At 51.8% G+C, this 19,224-nt stretch overlaps 1 protein-coding gene across 1 annotated transcript in view; it reads left to right on the forward strand.

The window, feature by feature from the left end:
* Positions 1–19,224, forward strand: part of ABCA13 (ATP binding cassette subfamily A member 13) — a 374,957-nt gene that overhangs the window by 28,745 nt on the left and 326,988 nt on the right. Inside the window, exons 6-14 of the mRNA XM_042927326.1 lie at positions 151–281; positions 4,405–4,538; positions 8,023–8,187; positions 10,093–10,292; positions 14,099–14,226; positions 14,899–14,999; positions 15,852–16,019; positions 17,356–17,561; positions 18,977–19,116. Of these exons, the coding sequence (XP_042783260.1) occupies positions 151–281; positions 4,405–4,538; positions 8,023–8,187; positions 10,093–10,292; positions 14,099–14,226; positions 14,899–14,999; positions 15,852–16,019; positions 17,356–17,561; positions 18,977–19,116 (1,373 nt within the window). The remainder of the gene's footprint in view (positions 1–150; positions 282–4,404; positions 4,539–8,022; positions 8,188–10,092; positions 10,293–14,098; positions 14,227–14,898; positions 15,000–15,851; positions 16,020–17,355; positions 17,562–18,976; positions 19,117–19,224) is intronic.

The following is a 19,224-nucleotide window of genomic DNA, read 5'->3' on the forward strand; positions in this document are numbered from 1 at the left end:
GTAGGGTGGCATTTGAAGCCACGGTGAATGCCTGTGTGTCAGTGGTGGGCCACATCCCGCAAAGGGCTTTGACATGGCTGGCGGGCGTGAGTCGGTGCAGCCCCGTGTGCTGAGCTGGCTCACCTCCCTTTGCTTTTATTTTCGTTGCAGTTCCTTGGCAACTTTGGAAGATTTAGACTGGCTGCCGCTCGACCACAGGTTTTCCACTGTTTCCGAAATCACGCTGAATGTGACCCTTTCGATGCTGACGTTTCTGCAGGAGCAGGGAGCGGCCACCCCTGGTAGGTGGGCCTGAGAGCTCGTGGGAAAATTCGTTTCCCTAGTGAACTTTGTCGATAGCCAGCACAGAGCGGAGATGCTGTTCAAGAAACGACTTAATGAAAATGTCAAATGCCAAAGGATCCCATTGTTTCTGTTAAAAGGGAGAAGGAGACTGGAAATTTGGAACTCCGAACTGCATTTGACTTTCCACTGTTGAAATTCTGTGGCCATTGCTAATACATGGGCTAGTTTTGATTAGGAAATAGGTGATCTTAAGATTCTTTTTAAAAAGATGTTTATTTATTTTGAGAGAGAGCGAGTGAGCGACTGGGAGAGAGGGAGAGAGAGGGGGAGAATCCCAAGCAGGCTCCAGGCTCAGTGTGGAGTCCACGTAGGGCTTGATCCTTCAAAATCGTGACTTGAGCTGAAATCAAGAGTCGGACGCTCAACTGACGAGCCACGCAGGTGCCCCTAAAATTCTTTTCTTTGACGTCCTCTAAGGTTAGATCTATCCTTCGTTCTGCAATTTGAATCTTTCCTCTCTCCTCTGCTCCTATTTGGGAGAAATATTTGAAAAATAGTGAGGCTGGCGAGAAGAGGCAGGGGGATGTGGATTTGGAAAGCCCACGAGCTGAATGAACAAACCCCTTCTGCAGGGGAAGGGATGGAATTACTTGGCTCTATTCTTGACCCACGATATTCTTTCTTTCTTTTTTTCATTGAGTGTTTATTACACTTAGGGGTGCCTGAGTGGCTCGGTCTGTTGAGCATCTCGATTTCAGCTCGGGTCATGATCCCAGGATCGTGGGATCCGGCCCGCGTCGGGCTCTGTGCTGAGCATGGAGCCTGTTTGGGGTCCTCTCTCTCTCTCTCTCTCTCTCTTTTTCTCTCCCTCTCTCTCTCTCCTGTCTCTCCCTCTCTCCTCTCTCTCTCTGTCTCCTCTCTCTCGTCTCTCTCTTTGCCCCTCCCCTACTAGCACGTGTGTGCTCTTTCTCTCCCTCTCTCAAAAAGAAGTTTTTATTAGAAAAAGAATATTTATTTTATGTTGACAAATAAAATTGTATGTGTTTAAAGTGTACAGTGTGACAGTTTGAGACACGTGTACATCGTGTCGTTAGTACCACAATGGCATCAGCGAGCCCATCTATCACCTCCCATAGTTAGTTACCTTTTCTTTGGTGATAACACTTAATGATCTCTTAGCAAATTTCAAGTATATGATACACTGTTATTGATTAGAGTCATCTGGGTATACATTAGGTCTCCAGAACTTACTCATCTTATAACTAAAAGTTTGCACCCTTTGACTGGTATCTCCCCATTTCCCCACCTCCCAGTCCCATAGGCACTATTCTGCTCTGTTTGGCGTATTACTTCCTGAATTGCCAACTGGACCTGAATATTTTACTTTTAGTTATCTTTTTCTCTTTCTCTACTTCTGTGTCTGTAAGGGAGATTCATGGAGCAAACTGTGGAGTTATAATTTGTACATTTATCTATCTGTCATTCCTGTACCCATCCATCCATCCATCCATCCACTCATTCTCCCCTACAGTAAATGCTTATGGAGTATGTTCTATGAACCAAACACCATTCCATGAATGGGAATAAAAAACTGGATAATACATGGTTCTTGCAACAGGGAAGTCATGTTTAGTATAGGAGACAGATGTGCCAATGAAGAAAAAGCAAAACCCAGAGTAGGGATCTGCATCTTTCTCAGGAAAAGCATCAAGGAGAAGTTTTGAAGGATGAGTTCTACTTCACCAAAGACATGAGGAAGCATGGCCACGAAGAATTGTATGTGAAGCTCCCTGTGTATTTGATGTTCAGTGTTTCTGGGGTCGTGGGTGATGGTAGGAGGTGATCCAGAAAGAGACCCCGGGCCAGATCACAGAAGAACGCTGGACCAGCAGTCAGATATGCTTTATGGAGAGATATTCCTGGCACAGATATGAGAGCTAGGTTGGGGGCAGGCAGGCCTGGGGCCAGGAGCCCAGGTTCCTGTTCTCTGAAGTCTGTCTCTTGACCTATGTAATGAGGTGGTTACACACAGATTTCTAGCCCTTCCAGACTTCTCTGGCTCCTTGGAACAACCCAACATGACGCCCTCCATCACCCCAGTCACACCCAGGTTTTTCCCTGTTGCTGGTGACTCAGCGTAGGGAGACCCCTGCCCCCAAGGAGAGCTTCTCTGCAGCTCTGCAGAGTAATTCTGACACATTCTGAGAGCAGGAGAGATTAGTGGTTACAGCTCAGGGCTGGGGATCAGATCTGGGTTTGAGTCGTGACTAAATCGAGCAATGTGACCTTGCGTGGCTCTGGATGTCTGCTTCCTTACGCCCCCAAAGAGGATAATATTACTGCACCTGTCTGGTGTGCTGTGTAGAACTCACCTGGCGACGAAAGTGCCCTCGATACGTAACAAATGCTAGCTTAAAAGTGTCAGAACCAGACTTTGACCCCTTTTATGCAAAGACAGCCAGACGGAGAGTGAGGAGTCTTGGATCCCTGGGGTCTGTCTTTTTTCAACACCTTCCTAAAGTTCCCCGTGGCCGGACCTGTTTTGTAGGTGGCAGGACTGGGCCTTTTCCGTTGACCCACAGCGTCAACTTAAGGGCACCGAGAGGTTACGCACCTGAGAATGGTTTTGTGGTCCTTTGCACGTGTGGACACTGAGCAGACGCATGTTGATCGCGGTCTGAAGTCGTCTCGCGACGGGATTTCAGGTGGAGGCTCACCTCGGAACTTACAAGCTTTTGTGTTTGCCATCATCAGGCCCTGCTCGCAGAAACTATGTCAAGCCTCGGGGGGCGGGGGGGAGGTCTTGGAATTATATTTCGGGCATGCCATTTCCAGGTGGAGTTGCGGGATCATTTGGGTACTTAATGAGTTTTATTTATTTATTATTATTTATTTATTTAAATGTGTATTTATTTTTGGGGTGCCTGGGTGGCTCAGTCGGTTAAGCGGCCGACTTCGGCTCAGGTCATGATCTCGCGGTCCGTGAGTTCGAGCCCCACGTCGGGCTCTGTGCTGACAGCTCAGAGCCTGGAGCCTGTTCCGGATTCTGTGTCTCCCTCTCTCTGACCCTCCCCTGTTCATGCTCTGTCTCTCTCTGTCTCAAAAGTAAATAAATGTTAAAAAAAAATTAAATGTGTATTTATTTTTGAGAGAGTACAAGTGGGGGAGGGCCAGAGAGAGAGGATGACAGAGGATCTGAAGTGGGGCCTGCGCTGACAGCACAGAGCCTGCCCGATGTGGGGGGCTCGAAGTCATGAACCGTGAGATCATTACTTGAGCTGGAGTCGGATGCTCAGCGGACTGAGCCCCCCAGGTGACTCCTAATGAGTTTTCTACCTTGATTAACTCTGTTAAGGGAACTTTCATCTACGACCTTAAATAGTTTTTAGAAATGTGGTTTTCAAGACTGCAGTATTGGGACGCCTGGGTGGCTCGGTCGGTTAAGTGTCTGACTCTGGATTTCTGCTCAGGTCATGATCTCATGGTTTGTGAGATTGAGCCTTACGTCCGGCTCTGTGCCAAAGGCACAGAGCCCGCTTGGGATTCTCTGTCCCCCAATCCGCTTGGGATTCTCTGTCCCCTTCTGTCACTGCTCCTCCCCTCCCACCCCCCATGAACATGTGAATGCGTGTGCACTTTGTCTTTCTCAAAAAAAAAAAAAAAGACTGTGGTATTTTATGCTATGAATATACCGTAATTTACGCTTTTCTCCCATGCTAGATGCTTACCTGGTTTTTAATGTTTAATCGGTCTAAAACCAATGTGGTAGCATTGTTGTTCATTAATTTTTCTTCATGCAGCTGATGAGGTTTCTTGAGATAGATTTTTAGGAGTGAAATTAGCGGGCTCAGTGATTTGAATTTCGTGAAGTTCTTGACATAGGTTGTCATGTTTGCTCTGGAAACTCTGCGATCATTAATACCAGGGGCACCTGCTGTCCCAGCAAGCTCTCTGTGGCATCCGGTGCTGGCTCCTGTTGGCTTTTCCGACTTGATTGCGTAGCCTTTGCTCTTTATTTACTTTTCTTGTAGCAGCAAACAAGGTGTCGTTTTCCGATTTACGTCAGATGTGTCACAACGTGGAAACAACTGATGGCATAAATCGTTGGCTGTCTTGCAGACTTAGGATACACCTTGTCCCTGAAGAAGCTGGTGTGGGATCCACAGAAGGTCCAGGCTGACCTGAAGTCCCGATTTGGTTTTGATGACCTTCATGCAGAACAGATCCTGAATTACTCAGCCGAACTGCAGGAGGTACGCGTTCTTGGTGCTTCTTTGTGAGAGTCCTCCTTTGAGAGTGCTCCCAGGGTGGGTGGGAGGTGGGATGGGAGGACGGAGAGCCCCTGTGCACGTCGGCGCTGCGTGGGCGTGGCAGGCCCCTGCTGGTTTGGCCTTTCTGGGAGTGTCCCTTCCTCTTACCTTGTCATTTTATCCCAGCCCCAAAGGCAGTCTGGAAGTACAGCAAAACCTTGGGTTGTGTGTTAACTCGTTCTGTGAGTGTTCCATGGGACAAGCAAGCGTTCCTAATAAATGTTAACTTGGTAAATGAGCGATGTCTTGCAACACGAGTCGTACGTGACGCCGAACGTCACGTGATCACAACTGAGCCAATGGTTCTTGAAATTCGCTTTGATATACAAGTGTTTAGATGACAAGCGTGTTTCCAGAGCGAATTAGGCTGGGAAACCGAGGTGTGACTGTGATAGGAAGTGATTCTCGCTCTTGGCACTGGCCACGGGGAGAAGCCAGGCCGGGGGAGGGAGTGAGATTCTGCAGCTGAGGCGGCAGGGAACGAGGGGGCAGGAGACGACTGCTCTCCAGGCTGAGATGCTGTCACCAGGACGGCAGGACCCGCAAGGTCACAGGCCCCCTGGACTCAGCAGATAGGGGCCTCCACTGTGCACACTGTGTTCTGGAAGGGGCTCCGCCTGCACGGCTCCCTTTTGTCCCTTGCGCGGACACTTCTGCTCTGCGTGGTGCAGGACCCCAGAACTGTACCTCTGTCTCTGCTGCACGGATGCCCCTGGCGTGAGGACCTTTCTGGTGCAGCCCCCGGGTCAGGGCTGAGGGACTGACAGTTTGGACGACACCTGCACCCTCCTGTTAGGGTCCCGGTCTGTGCTCAGGGCGTGGGGTTCACTCGCTTTCCTGAGTTCCCACTACCTGGCACTCCCTCATGGCGCTGTTCACCTTGACACGAGCTACCGTTGGCTTTTCACTTTTGGGTTACAGGTCTGAGCGGCGAATCTGGGGATGTCACCCTGGCCTCAGCCAGGCGCGGCTGCTAACTGCCGAGTGGCGAGGCGGCTGGAAAATTCCTTCTGCCACGCAGGTCTTACACTTGGCCGGGAGACGCGGTTTTCCATTCCTCTGTCACATCTGGTGCAATTTCATGAACCATCTCCCTCCCGTGGGACTTGGAGTTGTGCCCTTTGGCGTCTTTCGTGGGCGCTGTTGTAGACGGCATAGGAACGCCCCAGCTGCTGACTCTACTCCCGTATTGTCCGTACTTCCCGACCCCGTTTTCTCATCAAATTACAAAGAACGTTTACCTTGAGAGGGCAGGTATTTTGAGGGGTGCCTGGGTGGCTCAGGGGTTAGGTGTCCGACTCTTGATGTCGGCTCAGGTCACGATCTCACAGTTCGTGAGTTCAAGCCCCGTGTCGGGCTCTGCGCAGACAGAGAGGAGTCTGCTTGGGATTCTCTCTCTCCCTCTCTGTCTCTGCCCCTCTTTGGCTCACTGTGTGTGCACCTGCACACACACACACTCTCTCTCTCTCTCTGAAAGTAAATAAATTAAGAAAAGAAAAAAAAAGAAAGGCAACTATTTTGAGATTAGAATTACAAGGAAAACGGTCGGGGGACAGCACAGAGCATATGTCACGGGTAGGAGTCTCCTGTGGCTGCTGGTACGAGTTATCACCAACACTGTTGCCCCACACAGCACACACTCATTACCACATGGCTCTGGGAGTCAGAAGTCTCACACAGGTCTCCCTGGGCTAAAATCTGTGTCCCCCGGTGCTGTTTCTTTGCTCTTCCAGCTTCTAGAAGCCTCTGTGCTCCGTGGCTCGGGGCCCCTTCCCTAGGCTAGCGATAGTGGACTGAGTTTTTCTCAGAATGTGTCAGTTCTGGCTCGGTTGCCTTCCCCTCCCACATTGAAGGGGCCCTGTGATTTCATGGGGCTCGTGGATAATCTGGAATGATCTCCCCGTCTCCAGGTCTGCTGGTTAGCAACCTTAAGGCAACTGGCCAACACCACTCTTAATCTATTCACAGGTTCTGGAGTTAACATGTGAGCACCTTGGGAGACCATCACCCTGTCCCCCACCCCACGGAGGGCCCCTCAGGAGCCAGCATCGTGATGGTTTCCTGGGTCCTGCCCTGGGCCTGCCTGATTGCAGGCACTGCCACTCTGGGCCTCTGCTTATGCGGCCCCCAGAGCAGAGGGATCTTTCTCTCTTCCTTTCTCCACTCCCCACTGAGCAAACAGCTCAATCATCTCTCACGGGCCCATGGAACTCTCGTGCCCTCTCTCCTGGGTGACCTGTGATAGGCACATTGGTGTATCTACCTCTCACAGCCCCTGCGAGTCCTGGGAGAGGGGACGGGGCCTTGTTTCCCTAACAGGTGCTGTGGCTTTGTGACTTGAGTATTAGTTCTCTGCATCCCCAAGGGGACCACAAAGGAACCAAATGGGGCTTGAATACTTTTTTTTTTTAAAGTTTATTTATTTATTTTGAGAGTGAGAGAGAGAACAGGGAAGGGTACAGAGAAAGAAGGAGAGAGAGATAGAGAATCCCAAGCAGGTTCCGCACTGTTGGAACAGAACAGGTTGTGGGGCTCGATCGCACAGTCGTGAGATTGAGCCCTGAGCTGAAAGCAAGAGTTGGACACTCGGCTGACAGACCCACCCAGGCCTGGGACGTTGATGTTTTTTCACTGTTGCCATCAGTAGAGTTTCTGAAATGTGGCCCTGAAGTTATTGTAAATCTGTGTAACTGGAACGTTGTTCGTTCCCACACACGTAGGTATTTTTACAGGGCGACATTGCAGAAACTGCATGTAGGAGTTCATTTACGGGGCGCCTGGGGGGCTCAGTCGGATGAGCGTCCGACTCTTGATCTCGGCTCAGGTCGTGATCTCACGGTTTCTGGGATCAAGCCCCGTGTCAGGCTCTGTGCTGATAGCATGGGGCCTGCTTGGGATTCTCTCTCCCTCTCTCTGCCCCTCCCCTACTTGCATACACACACTCTCTCAAAATAAATTAAAACAAAAAACCAAAAACCAGAAGTTCATTTACAGAAATAAAGGAGATATGGTTCCAAAATGTCACACTGTTTCTGACCCAGAACTCCAGTTTGAATCATCTTTGACGGATGAAGTTAGAAGAGAAAATATTTCCGGCAAAGTGGCTTTGGCAGGCCAAGGTGCCCACTGAACCGGGCTGGCCCCTGTTTGCTTTTGGCCGGAGAGTACAAATGAGCAATATTTGAGTCACCCTGTGTCCTCCATCCAGAGAAACCGCTGTTCCCACGGCTTGTGGACCTTCGTGAAAAACAGAGTTCCAAAAGGCTTCCCTCCACGCCAACAATATAACTGCCGCTTGATCAACCTGTTAACTTCTCCCGTCATGCAAAGCCCAGAGCCCTTCCTTTGGCAAGGCGGTGGTACTATTCGTAGAAAGGAATATTCTGGAAAAAAGCGCACTTGTAAATGTATTTCATATTGTTGCCAGATTCCCACAGATGGGACCTTGGAGCGGGTCGTGTGTTCCATCTTGTCCCGAACCTCCGAGGACGAAGCTGGCCAAGAGGGTCACCCTGGAGACTGTCACCCCCGCTGGTCAGCGGCCACAGACTACCTGGTGCACACGGTCAGCTGGCTGGAAGTCTACAAGCAGGTGCGGTGCCACTGTGAACCCCCTCGGCGTGTCCGAATCGATCCCTCTCCTCCCCTGTCTCTCATTGTTCGATTTTATTTATTTTTAGTATTTGTGTTTATTTTTGAGAGAGGAGAGACACAGTGTGAGCAAGGGAGGGGCAGAGAGAGAGGGAGACACAGAATCGGAAGCAGGCTCCAGGCTCCGAGCTGTCAGCACAGAGCCTGACGCGGGCCTCGAACTCACAGACTGTGAGATCAAGACCTGAGCCGAAGTTGGATGCTTAACCGACTGAGCCACCCAGGCGCCCCTATTTATTTATTTAAAATATTTGTTTTTGAGAGAGAGACACAGAGCACGAGTGGGGGAGGGGCAGAGAGAGAAGGAGACACAGAATCGGAAACAGGCTCCAGGCTCTGAGCTGTCAGCACAGAGCCCGACGCAGGGCTTGAACTCACAGACTGTGAGATCATGACCTGAGCCGAACTGGGACGCTTCACTGCCTGTGTGCACCAACCCCCTCTCCCCGCCCTGGCGCCCCTTCAGTTTTAGTGGAGCAGGTAACACGCGGTGTAAGTGTGGACTGGAGTACCACGCAGGTCTATGCGGCTCATTGCTCTCTCTCACCGAAGCTTTAAGCCCGCAGATCCTCTCGATTTCCCCATACGTTGTTCCCTCTTTCATCGTGTGTCCTGCCCATGGTGTGCCCTTCTCCCACGTGCACCCATCGGCCTCAGCTCGCTGATGTGTCCACACAAATGTCACCAGAAAGCCTGTCTTGGACTGAGACACACATGTGCTCATGATGGGAAGAGTCTGCTTCTGGCCTGTGGGATTTCCACGGGGCCGCCAGGTGCCCTCTGTGGGCGTTCAGATGCTGGGCTCCTGCCCCTGGAGGGCTTGGGTGCCACACGGCCTGGCCCTTTACTCTTGTGTTGACAAACAGGGAGAAAGAGGCGGTGGCCTGCTTTCGTGGACGCGATGGTGTGGCTCGGAGTGCGGGGGTGATCACATACCAACAGCTTGGAGGCCGGTGGGGGTGCCTGGCGAATTCCCGGCAGGGTGTTCTTCAGCGAGCCGTGGATATGGTGTGAAGCAGGGCCTGGGTGCCAGTACCCTCCATTCACTTTACTGGACATTACGTTACCTTTTCCTCACAGGACACGTATCTTGGTCTATTTTTTTCCTAATACCTATTACTGACAAGGGTCAAAATCTCCAATAGTAGATACAAGATCGTTACCGAAATGCAGGCGTGGTTATCCACCGGGTGGCACTCCGCGTATCTGGCACGGAAAGGGTCGAGGGCCAGCGTCGGGCCGACCAGTGCCAGCATGCTGGGTGACACGTGCACTTTGTGCATTGTCTGGGCGGCCTGCCCCCGTGGTTAATGAAGGGTTATTCAGCACACACGAGTGTTCACGATGCTCGTGACGTGGGCACGCAGCGTCTCTGTTGGCACGTCGATGGGAAACCGCAATGCGAATTGCCTGTAGTATCGTGATCCCCGAGTCCGCGACGCAGAACGGTACCTAGTAACCTTGTGTTCGTTACAACAGAATCGTTAAGTATGGCAACGTATTTCCACCATGGCACGCATTTCAAACGTGTCAGTTTCGCTTTTGGGGCATCCGGGTCCTGTTCAACGATGTGTGTTGTCGCCTTCTCTTTTGAAAAATGGCAGTGGGTGAGGGCAGGACAGATGGCACCTCCTCGAAAGGGCCGTGTGCCTCCATCAATGGCGATTCATCTTCCAGTTCTGAACAGAAATTAAATTGTAAGGCAACTGACAGACATTCCAGTCTGCCAGCATCGTAAAAATGGGCTGTCTGTCCTCTCAAAGGCCCCGTTAATATTTCTTACACACATGCCATCATTTGCAACGCGTTATTGTTAATAATAGTGTTTTCCTTTCCCAATGTGAAGGTGTTCGATCAGTGGCAAAAAGGCAGCCTGCTTCAGAAGGTGCTCGAAGGGGCTGCCCGCAGCCTTGAGGCTCTCAGCGATCGGTTTGTGGAAGAGACCGAGCCCCGGAAGGTGCTAGAAGCCCTGCACACTCTCCTTCTCATCCTGAGCGATGGCTTGGCAGCAGATGACCCCAGCGGCGACCATTCATCTCCAAAGACGTAAGACATATTTTCCTGTTTGATTACTGGTTGGGCTAGCAACCCGGAACGTTACAGAGTGCACGATGAGACAGGGACAGAAGAATTCCATAAAACTGCGGCTCCACGGAGGATTTCCAATTAGCAGCTGGGAGACGCAATTGTATAGTGGGCTATCCAGAATTGTTTGTGGTTGTCCCATCAGTTCAGATGCAGAAAACCACCCAGGGAGAGACGTGTCTGGGAAGGTGTCTGGATTTCAGGTTATGCTTTTGACATTTGTTCAAAAATGAGCAAGGGGGGGCACCTGGATGGCTCAGTCAGTTGGGCGGCCGACTTCGGCTCAGGTCATGATCTCGCGGTCCGTGAGTTCGAGCCCCGCGTCGGGCTCTGTGCTGACAGCTCAGAGCCTGGAGCCTGTTTCAGATTCTGTGTCTCCCTCTCTCTGACCCTCCCCCGTTCATGCTCTGTCTCTCTCTGTCTCAAAAAAAAAAATAAACGTTAAAAAAAATTAAAAAAAAATGAGCAAGGGGCGCCTGGGTAGCTGAGTTGGTTAAGCGGCTCACTTCCGCTCAGGTCATGATCTCGCGGCATGAGTTCGAGCCCCACGTCAGGCTCTGCGCTGACAGCTCAGAGCCTGGAGCCTACTTCGGATTCTGTGTCTCCCTCTGTCTCTGCCCCTCCCCTTTCACACTCTGTGTGTCTCTCTCTGTCTCTCTCTCTCTCTCAAAAATAAACAATAAACACTAAAAAAATTTTTTAAAATGAGCAAAAACATTTTAGAGGTCCTTTCATGTAAGGAACTGTTTTCATATCTCTTTTGAAATTTTGTATTGTCAACATATTCTCATAAGATCCAGAAATATGTCGGAAGCAGGAGAAGGTAGATCTTGTGGCTGCTTCGTTTTTGAGATCAGCAGAATTGACTCACAGATTGTCAATTCTGCTGCGATCCTGGATCTCTGTCTTCAGTGGGTCCCGTCCTTGGCGGTAACTTGACCTGGTTGCAATCCTGCGTTGACTCTCCTTGGAGGAGAGCAAAAGACTTCTCAATGTTGTCTCAGAAGGGTTCGTTTCAAGCTACAGGTTGTGGAAAGTTTTGCTCCTGTGCCTCCTGAAGGGAGGATTGTGTGATCAGAACTGCACGGGCCATGTCGTGTTCTCATGACCTACGTGACATACACGTGCATAACTGGATACACTTCCAACCCCCTCTGCCTTTTTCTGGAACCCGTCGAGGAAGCAGGATCTTGTTGTCGAAGGTCTACTTTCCTGATTTACCTTAGGGATTGCCCTGGTACTAGCGATGGAGCAGGTCACTTTAATGGCCCTACAACCCTCTCACGCACGCCCTGGCATTTTGGCCCAGGGGACAGAGAGCCCCAGGAGACGCCAGCTCTTAGCTCCTTCAGGGATCGGAGACGTGAGGGACTGCACCCCCTTGGAGGATTTGGTGTGCTCAGCCCGTGCTTTCCCTGCCCCCACTCAGGGTGGGAACCGGCTGCTGTGTGTGCTGGGCAAGCCTCCCTTTGTCTCTGCACACACATCTGTTATATGGCCGTCTGTGACCCTCGCACTAGTGGCCGTCGGGTTTCTACCTCCCCACCCTGATGGTGCCTCTCTGGTTATCGGGCTCTTGGTCCGCTGCAGGGTTCACACGAGACCCCCCAGGAGCCCCGTGCCTTCAGCTGTAAGGAAGGATCTGTCCCCCTTGGATGGCTGCAGCGGACCCGGCAGGGAGACCCCGTGGTGGGAACATGGCACACTTAGCCGCTGCTCACAGGTGCCAGCCCGTTCCCGACACCTCGCCCAGCATTGTCTTCTCTCTCCTAAACTCACCTCCCTTCCCTCCATCCTCCCTTTTACAGGCTCACTGAGTTTCCTACAGATCTTCTAGGTTCTTTCATGTCTTGTGAAGCCTGTGTGTCTGCAGCGGGTTGCTTCCTGGGGTGTAGACGTGAGCCCCACAGCGGCGGGTGTCACCCGTGAGCGACCGTGGCTCAGATCCCTGCATTGTCCTGTGCTGTGCATTCGCATCTGACCCCCTCCTGGCGCCCCCTCCTGGCGCCCTCCAGCACGTCCTTAGCTGCGTCTGTCGCTCTCTGTCCTTCTTTCAGACCTGTGTCTGGGGCTGCCTCCCCCTGTCCATCCGTGGCTGCTCTTTAGTTTACGCCCCTCCATGTGTCAGTCCCTCACTCGCCCACGGCCTCCTCCTCCAGGTCCTCGTGAGACCCGCACCGCCCTCAGTGGGACCCCGCAGCCCCCGTCTGACGCCTATGGTCCAGGACGCTGCAGCTCGTTACTTCCAGCCTGCTCTTGGCAGCTGCTCACACCTTTTCTCTTCCAAGTCACAGCTTCCAGCCAGAAGAAGTGGGAAACCCTGCGGCCCATGCCTGTGCCGGGCACCGAGGATGCCGGCTTTACAGGCAGGACCTCCTGCCCCAGGGCGATGAGATGCGGGAGAGGCCAGCCCTCGTGGGCACGGGGCCAGGTGGGGCCGGGGCTGGGGGTGGGGGGGCATGTGCCACCTGTCACTGGGCTGCGGCCACAGATGCCTGGCACGGGTGCCCCCGGCAGCATCTGGGCCTCTCCTTCCAGCTCACGGAGGATTCCGTGTGCTTGCATAGATGCCTGAGGGTCGGTGCCCGCCTGCTGGGGCACTTGCCATCCCCCCACTGTGACTCCCCATCTGGCTCTTTGCTTCCACATCTGTTTGCAATTTCAGCTCCTATCGTTGCAGACTTTCCAGCGGCTCCTCTGGGGTGTTTCTCCCCTCTTCCCCAGTGAGGCATCCTCCTTGTGCAACAGGCAGCCCCTGAGGCAGGGAGAGATCTCCGGCTCCCTGGGGTAGCTGCACAGCCTGTCCACCCACCCGCCCCTGCCGCCCTGCCCCCTCTCGCCCCCTCCCTACCCCCAGCCGCTGCCTGCCTTCTCAGGGAAGCTGAGGAAGGAAGGAAGGAAGAAGGCAGCCGCTGCCTGCCTTCTCTGCAGCTGGTCGCCTGGGTTGCTCCTGTGTCTGCGAGAGTGGACTCCCCTTTGCCTCCTCTCCCCACCTCGCTGGTACCCAGCGACCTGGCTGGCGGTCCTCCCTGGACCTTCGAGAATCTTACAGCTGCTGCTAGTTCGCTTTTGATGGATCCTTCCCCCACCACTCACATCTTGATGTTCTGACACTCTTTAACATAATTTCCTCTGTCTGATAAGTGGAGGCTTCCGGGCAAATGCTTTTATTTTTCATGATTATTTTTTAATGTTTATTTCTCTTTGAGAGCGGGGGTGGGGAGGGGCAGAGAGACACGGTGGGGGGGACAGAGGATCCGAAGCAGGCTCCGCTCTGACAGCCACGACCTCGAACTCACGAACTGCGTGAGCAGGGGAGGGGCGGAGAGAGAGGGAGAGAGAGAATCTCAAGGAGGCTCCACACTGTCAGCGCAGGCCCCCATGCGGGCTCTATCCGCTGAGATCATGACCTGAGCCGGAGTTGGACGCTTCATCTGGACGCTTCACCGACTGCCATGTGCCCCCAGGCAAATGCTCTTAAATCTCACCTGAGGCTTTATTCCACCTCCGGCCTCTGCCGCATGCTACTAGGTAGGAATGAACTTTCCTGTTTGGGGGTAAAGAGAATGTTTAATCCACATTCAGTCCCACGACTCAGCCCGTCGAGAGCCTGCTGTGTGCACCTGCAGTGAAGCCGGGGTTTTGGTCTGTGAAGACGGCTCCCGAAGCAGGGGGATATCTTTCCATGAGTGGAACTTTATGTCCCCGGCTGGCACCCTGCGCCCATCTTCATCTTTTTTTTTTTTTTTTTTAATTTTTGCCCCCAGATTACTGTATCTACAGAAGTTGGAGAATGTTCTTCGAAACCTGCCCCCGTGGCCGGCTCGGACGAGATTGCTTCCGCTGTACGGGGCTCTCAGGAACGCGATAGCCCAGCGCTTACGTTTTGTCCAAGGTAAACTGGTGTGGGGTCATCTGTCACCTTCCTGCTGGGAGCCTGCGTGACATTGGCAGAAAAGCAGACTTGACCTCGCCCGACGCCTTTGCGGAGCTGGGAGGGAAGGGGCCCCAGTGTTGGTGCATCTGGGGTGCTGGAAACGCGACAGTGAGCTCTGCGTCCTTCTGGAAATTTCCTAGCACCACTCACGCCCTTGTCCGCTGTTGTGGTGCTCAGGCTGGAAAGGCACCAGAGTGCACGTGTGCGTGATCGCTGTTCTGGCCCCACTCCTGCTCCTTGGCGTTGGGCAGAGGGAATACCTTCCTGTCCTCCCTGGAAAGCCCTTCTTTGAGCTTCTGCTGACCAGTGGTGTTGTCCAAAGTGACACCAGGTAGACTGGAGCCTTCTCAGTGGACAAATAAATGAGGACAGATGTTGCTTTTGGGGTAAAACCCCCTATAACCGTGACGTTGTCCTCAGGCCATTTCGGGAAGCATGAAATGATATTGCAATACATTTTTCTCGGTTTTCCTCCCCCGGGGGAGATACTAAAATGTCTGGGAATGTGCGTGGTTTGCTGAAATGCATGTTTGCAGAAGTCAGTGTGTTATTCACGGCCCCGTGTAGACATCAGGCTTAGAGAAGCCCGTTTTAGGGGAGTGCTGATACATCAATTTGTCGACCTTACAGAAGTCCTCGTGTGCCTGGAGAGATCAGCCAACAGCTCCAAACTGGGCGGACCCGACCACTCGAAATTGGAAAAGGGCGAGTTCTTTTGGGAGCTGAAGCAGGTACAGCAGGGCACCGACAGGCATATAAATGGACAGTTTTGGTAAACCATTCAAGAACATCTTGCAGTCTGCAGCTGTGCCCCTGCTGTGAGCTGTGCTAGCAAAATGGGCAAGGTTTCAAAGAACTTTGTTTTATTTTGATATGTTGACGGCTACAGGGTTTTTTAAATTTTAATTTAAATTTGTAAGTTTTTTAGATTTAAAATTTTTATCTGTTTTGAGAGAGAGAGAGGAGCGTGAGCAGGGGAGGGGCAGAGAGAGGGAGGGAGAGAGAGAATCCCAAGCAGACTCCACACTGTCAGCACAGAGCCTGATGCAGGGCTCGAACTCATGGACTGTGAGATCATGACCTGAGCTGAAATCAAGAGTTGGATGCTTAACCGACTGAGCCACCCAGGTGCACCTCTTTTTTTTTTTTTTTAAGACTTTATGAATTTATTTGTTTTTTAAATGTTTATTTTTGAGAAAAAGAGAAAAAGAGAGAGAGAGAGCACAGGTGGGAGACGGGAAGAGAAAGAGGGAGAGAGAGAATCCCAAGCAGACTCCACACTGTCAGCACAGAGCCCGACACAGGGCTAGAACTCATGGACCCTGAGATCATGACCTGAGCCACGGTGGATGCTCAACCAACTGAGCCCCCAGATGCTCCTAAAGACTTTATTTTTTAAGTAATCTCTACACCCACTGTGGCGCTTGAACTCACAACCCCGATATCAGGAGTCATGTACTCTTCTGACTGACCCAGCCAGGAGCCCCAATTGCTATAGATTACTGGTTGTGGTTCCCCAGCCCTTTGAGGGCAAGTGTAAGCTTTTCTAAGTGTCCCCCCTCCCTCTCTTCTTTACCTTTCAGCTCTTGATGAAGGATACCGCTGACAGGTGCCTAAACGCCAGCTTGTCTGGGAGGGAGGCTTTCCTGTGTCCTGGCGTCTGGGAAGGCCTTGGGGGGCTGACGTGTCCCCAGGACTCCTTCAACAAGAGCAGCGTCTTAAACAAGCTACTGAGGTCAGCAGAGGACGCTGTAAGTAGCCATGGTCTGATCTTGTCCATGGATACCAATGGGCTTACTTTATTAAAAAAAATTTTTTTTTAAATGTTTGTTTATTTCGGAGAGAGACAGACACAGGGCATGAGTGAGGGAGGGGCAGAGAGAGAGAGGGAGACACAGAATCCAAAGCAGGCTCCAGGCTCCGAGCTGTCAGCACAGAGTCCAACGTGGGGCTTGAACCCAAGAACCGCGAGATCATGACCTGAGCTGAATTCAGATGCTTAACCGACTAAGCCACCCAGGTGCCCCATCCAATGGGTTTATTTTACAGGTTAGATCCTACATCCTGGATCCCGGCCACCCATGTGTTCCCTCCCGGCTGTCTGGCCACACTAGGAGTTGTGTGCCATCCGTCCAGCCCAAATCTCCTCGATAGTAGGCGGGTTTCCCCAAGAGCACCCCGAACTTTCAGACCGTGCTGCTCTGCTTCACTGGGTTCCGGGCTCCCCGTCCTGCTCTGTCCCTGGCTGCAAATGTGGAGATCGGGCAGAGGAGGGTCCTTGGGCATCATCGTCAGCTTGGAGCTAAGGTGCTCTTCCCGAGTTCCTGCCCTTTGCCGCGCGCTCCAGACGGCTGCAGGGGGGGGGCTTTGTTCGTAAAGCTGATTATGTCACCTGCAATCCACGTTGTTCTCACTGGGCACGAAAACTTATGACACCCTTCGGCTTTTGGTGTCAGGATTACCTGGTTCATTGTTTTCCTGCGGTGCTGCTCCAAGGCAAGGGTAGGGCTGGAATGCGCACATGCCCTTGTGCATTTTGTTGGTTAATGGGAGCCACCGCTCAGCTTCTCTTAGTTGTGGAACAGAGTGACAGGAGGCCGGTCCAGTAGGGGCCACAGGGGACTAGCTAACACGTGGGTCCCTTCTGCTCGATTCCTGGATGAACCTTGATTTTGGGGTCTCTTCGGTTGGACACGAGGCAAGACTCCAGCCTAGGACGGTCGCTTAGGTTATCAGACACCTGCAGGGCAAGGTCTTGGACTCAAAGTCAAGAGAACCCTTGCTGGTGCGCCTGGGCAGCTCAGTTGGTGAAGCGTCCGACTTTGGCTCAGGTCATGATCTTGTGGTTCGTGGGTTCGAGCCCTGCGCCGGGCTCTGTGCTGATGGCTCAGAGCCTGGAGCTTGCTTCGAATTCTGTGTCTCCCTCTCTCTCTGCCCCTCTCTGTCTCTGCTTCTCTCTCAAAAATAAATAAACATTAACAACAACAACAAAGGAACCCTTGGTAAGTGAGACTGAGCGCGGGCTGCCTCGCTGGTGCCCGCGCTACCCTTACTGGTGTATCACAAACATTCTCTTTTCCTGTGAAGGATCGCCTTTTGCAAGAACTCATCGCTGGGCTCACAGATACGCCAGTTTCGGTACCCGGAGGGTTTCTGGGCTGGCAGGAAGTGGAGACACAGCTGGCGGACGTGGGCCTGTCCTGCACGCAGCTCTTCCGGGTGCTGGGAGCTGCCGGCTCACCTGGGAACAGTGACCTTGCCGGTGACTGTGAGGACCAGCTTCTCGCTGCAGCGTAAGTTTGTGTGAGATGGGAAACCTGCGAACAGTTGGAAACCACGTGATTCCCACCCCTGCTTCTCTGAAGTGATGGATCAGTGTGGTGTGTTCTACTTCTATGAATAGGGGGACGTATACATTTTGTTTAAATGTTTATTATTTATTCTTGAGAGAGAAAGAGACCGAGCTTGAGTGGAGGAGGGGCAGAGAGAGAGGGAGACACAGAATCCGAAGCAGGCTCTAGGCTCCGAGCTGTCAGCACAGAGCCCGACACAGGGCTCGAACTCACAGACCGTGAGATCACGACCTGAGCTTAGTTAGGTGCTGAACTGACTGAGCCACCCAGACGCCCCTTTTAATTTTTTTTAAAACATTTATTCATTTTTCAAAGTGAGAGATGCAGAGCGTGAGCAGGGGAAGGGCAGAGAGAGAGAGGGAGACACAGAATCTGAAGCAGGTTCCAGGCTCTGAGCTGTCAGCACAGGGCCCGACACGGGGCTCAAACCCAAGCACCTGAGATCATGACCTGAGCTGAAGTCAGACACTTAACTGACTGAGCCATCCAGACGCCCCTAATTTTTTGTTTTTATCTAAAGAAGTACTAACCTCTTTGGTACTTTTGGAAAGCATTTAAAAATACAAAATATCAAACAGTTCTTTTAATGTTTTGCCATTGGCTTAATCTTCCATGAGATTCTTAGCCTCCCAGAGGATGTCATATGTCTTTTTGTTTTTCTTTTGATTTGCTGTGTCTTACATTTCCTGTATTATTGTGAAAGATTTTCCCTTTTTTTTAAGTTTATTTATGTATTTTAAGAGAGAGAGAGAGTGTAAGCAGGGGAGGGGCAGAGAGAGAGGGAGAGAGTCCCAAGCAGGGTCTTGATCCTGCAGAGTGTAAAGTGGTCTTGATCTTACGAACCATGAGATCATGACCTGAGTCAAGATGTAGAGTCAGACACTTAACTGACTGAGCCAGCCATGTGTCCCTTCCCTCGTTTTTCAAATCAAGGTGGGGCAATTCATAAGCAATAAAATACCTATCAAGAAAACTATTGCAAAAAAAACAAAACAAAAACAAAACCATTGGGGCGCCTAGGTCGCACAGTCAGTTGAGCATCCGACTTCGGCTCACGTCATGGTCTCGCGGTTTGTGGGTTCTAGCCCCACATGGGGCTCTGGGCTGACAGCTCAGAGCTTGGAGCCTGCTTTGGATTCTGTGTCTCCTTCTCTCTCTGCCCCTTCCCTGCTCTCTCTCTCTCTCAAAAATAAATAAACATTAAAAAAAAAAAACTATTGCAAAGGTTCTAATTTCTGACATGAGTGGACCGCCGGGCACTTGTGTACATTTGCGTTTGGATGAATTTATAACGATCTGTCTTCTGGAAAACAGTGATCACATGTCAGCCTTCTCTGGATTCTTTTTGGTCGCAGGGTGTTTCATAGTCTGGAGCAGGTGCAGTTGTCCCTGGAAGAAACATCCTACTGGAAAGCCTTTGAGGGGTTTATCAGGAAGACCTGTGAACTGGCCCGCTACGTGAATGCGCCAGAAAATGTCCAGAATGGTCTATCTGGTGAGTCCGTGGTGCTCCCTGCAGGCCCGTCGGAGCGCCCTTGAGCAATGTTGTTCCTAAGGGACACCCCTATTTAACAAAGGGGACCTAAACGCAGAGGCTGGCCAG

This window comes from Panthera leo, chromosome A2 (assembly GCF_018350215.1).
Source record: "Panthera leo isolate Ple1 chromosome A2, P.leo_Ple1_pat1.1, whole genome shotgun sequence".
Classification (NCBI taxonomy): domain Eukaryota; kingdom Metazoa; phylum Chordata; class Mammalia; order Carnivora; family Felidae; genus Panthera; species Panthera leo.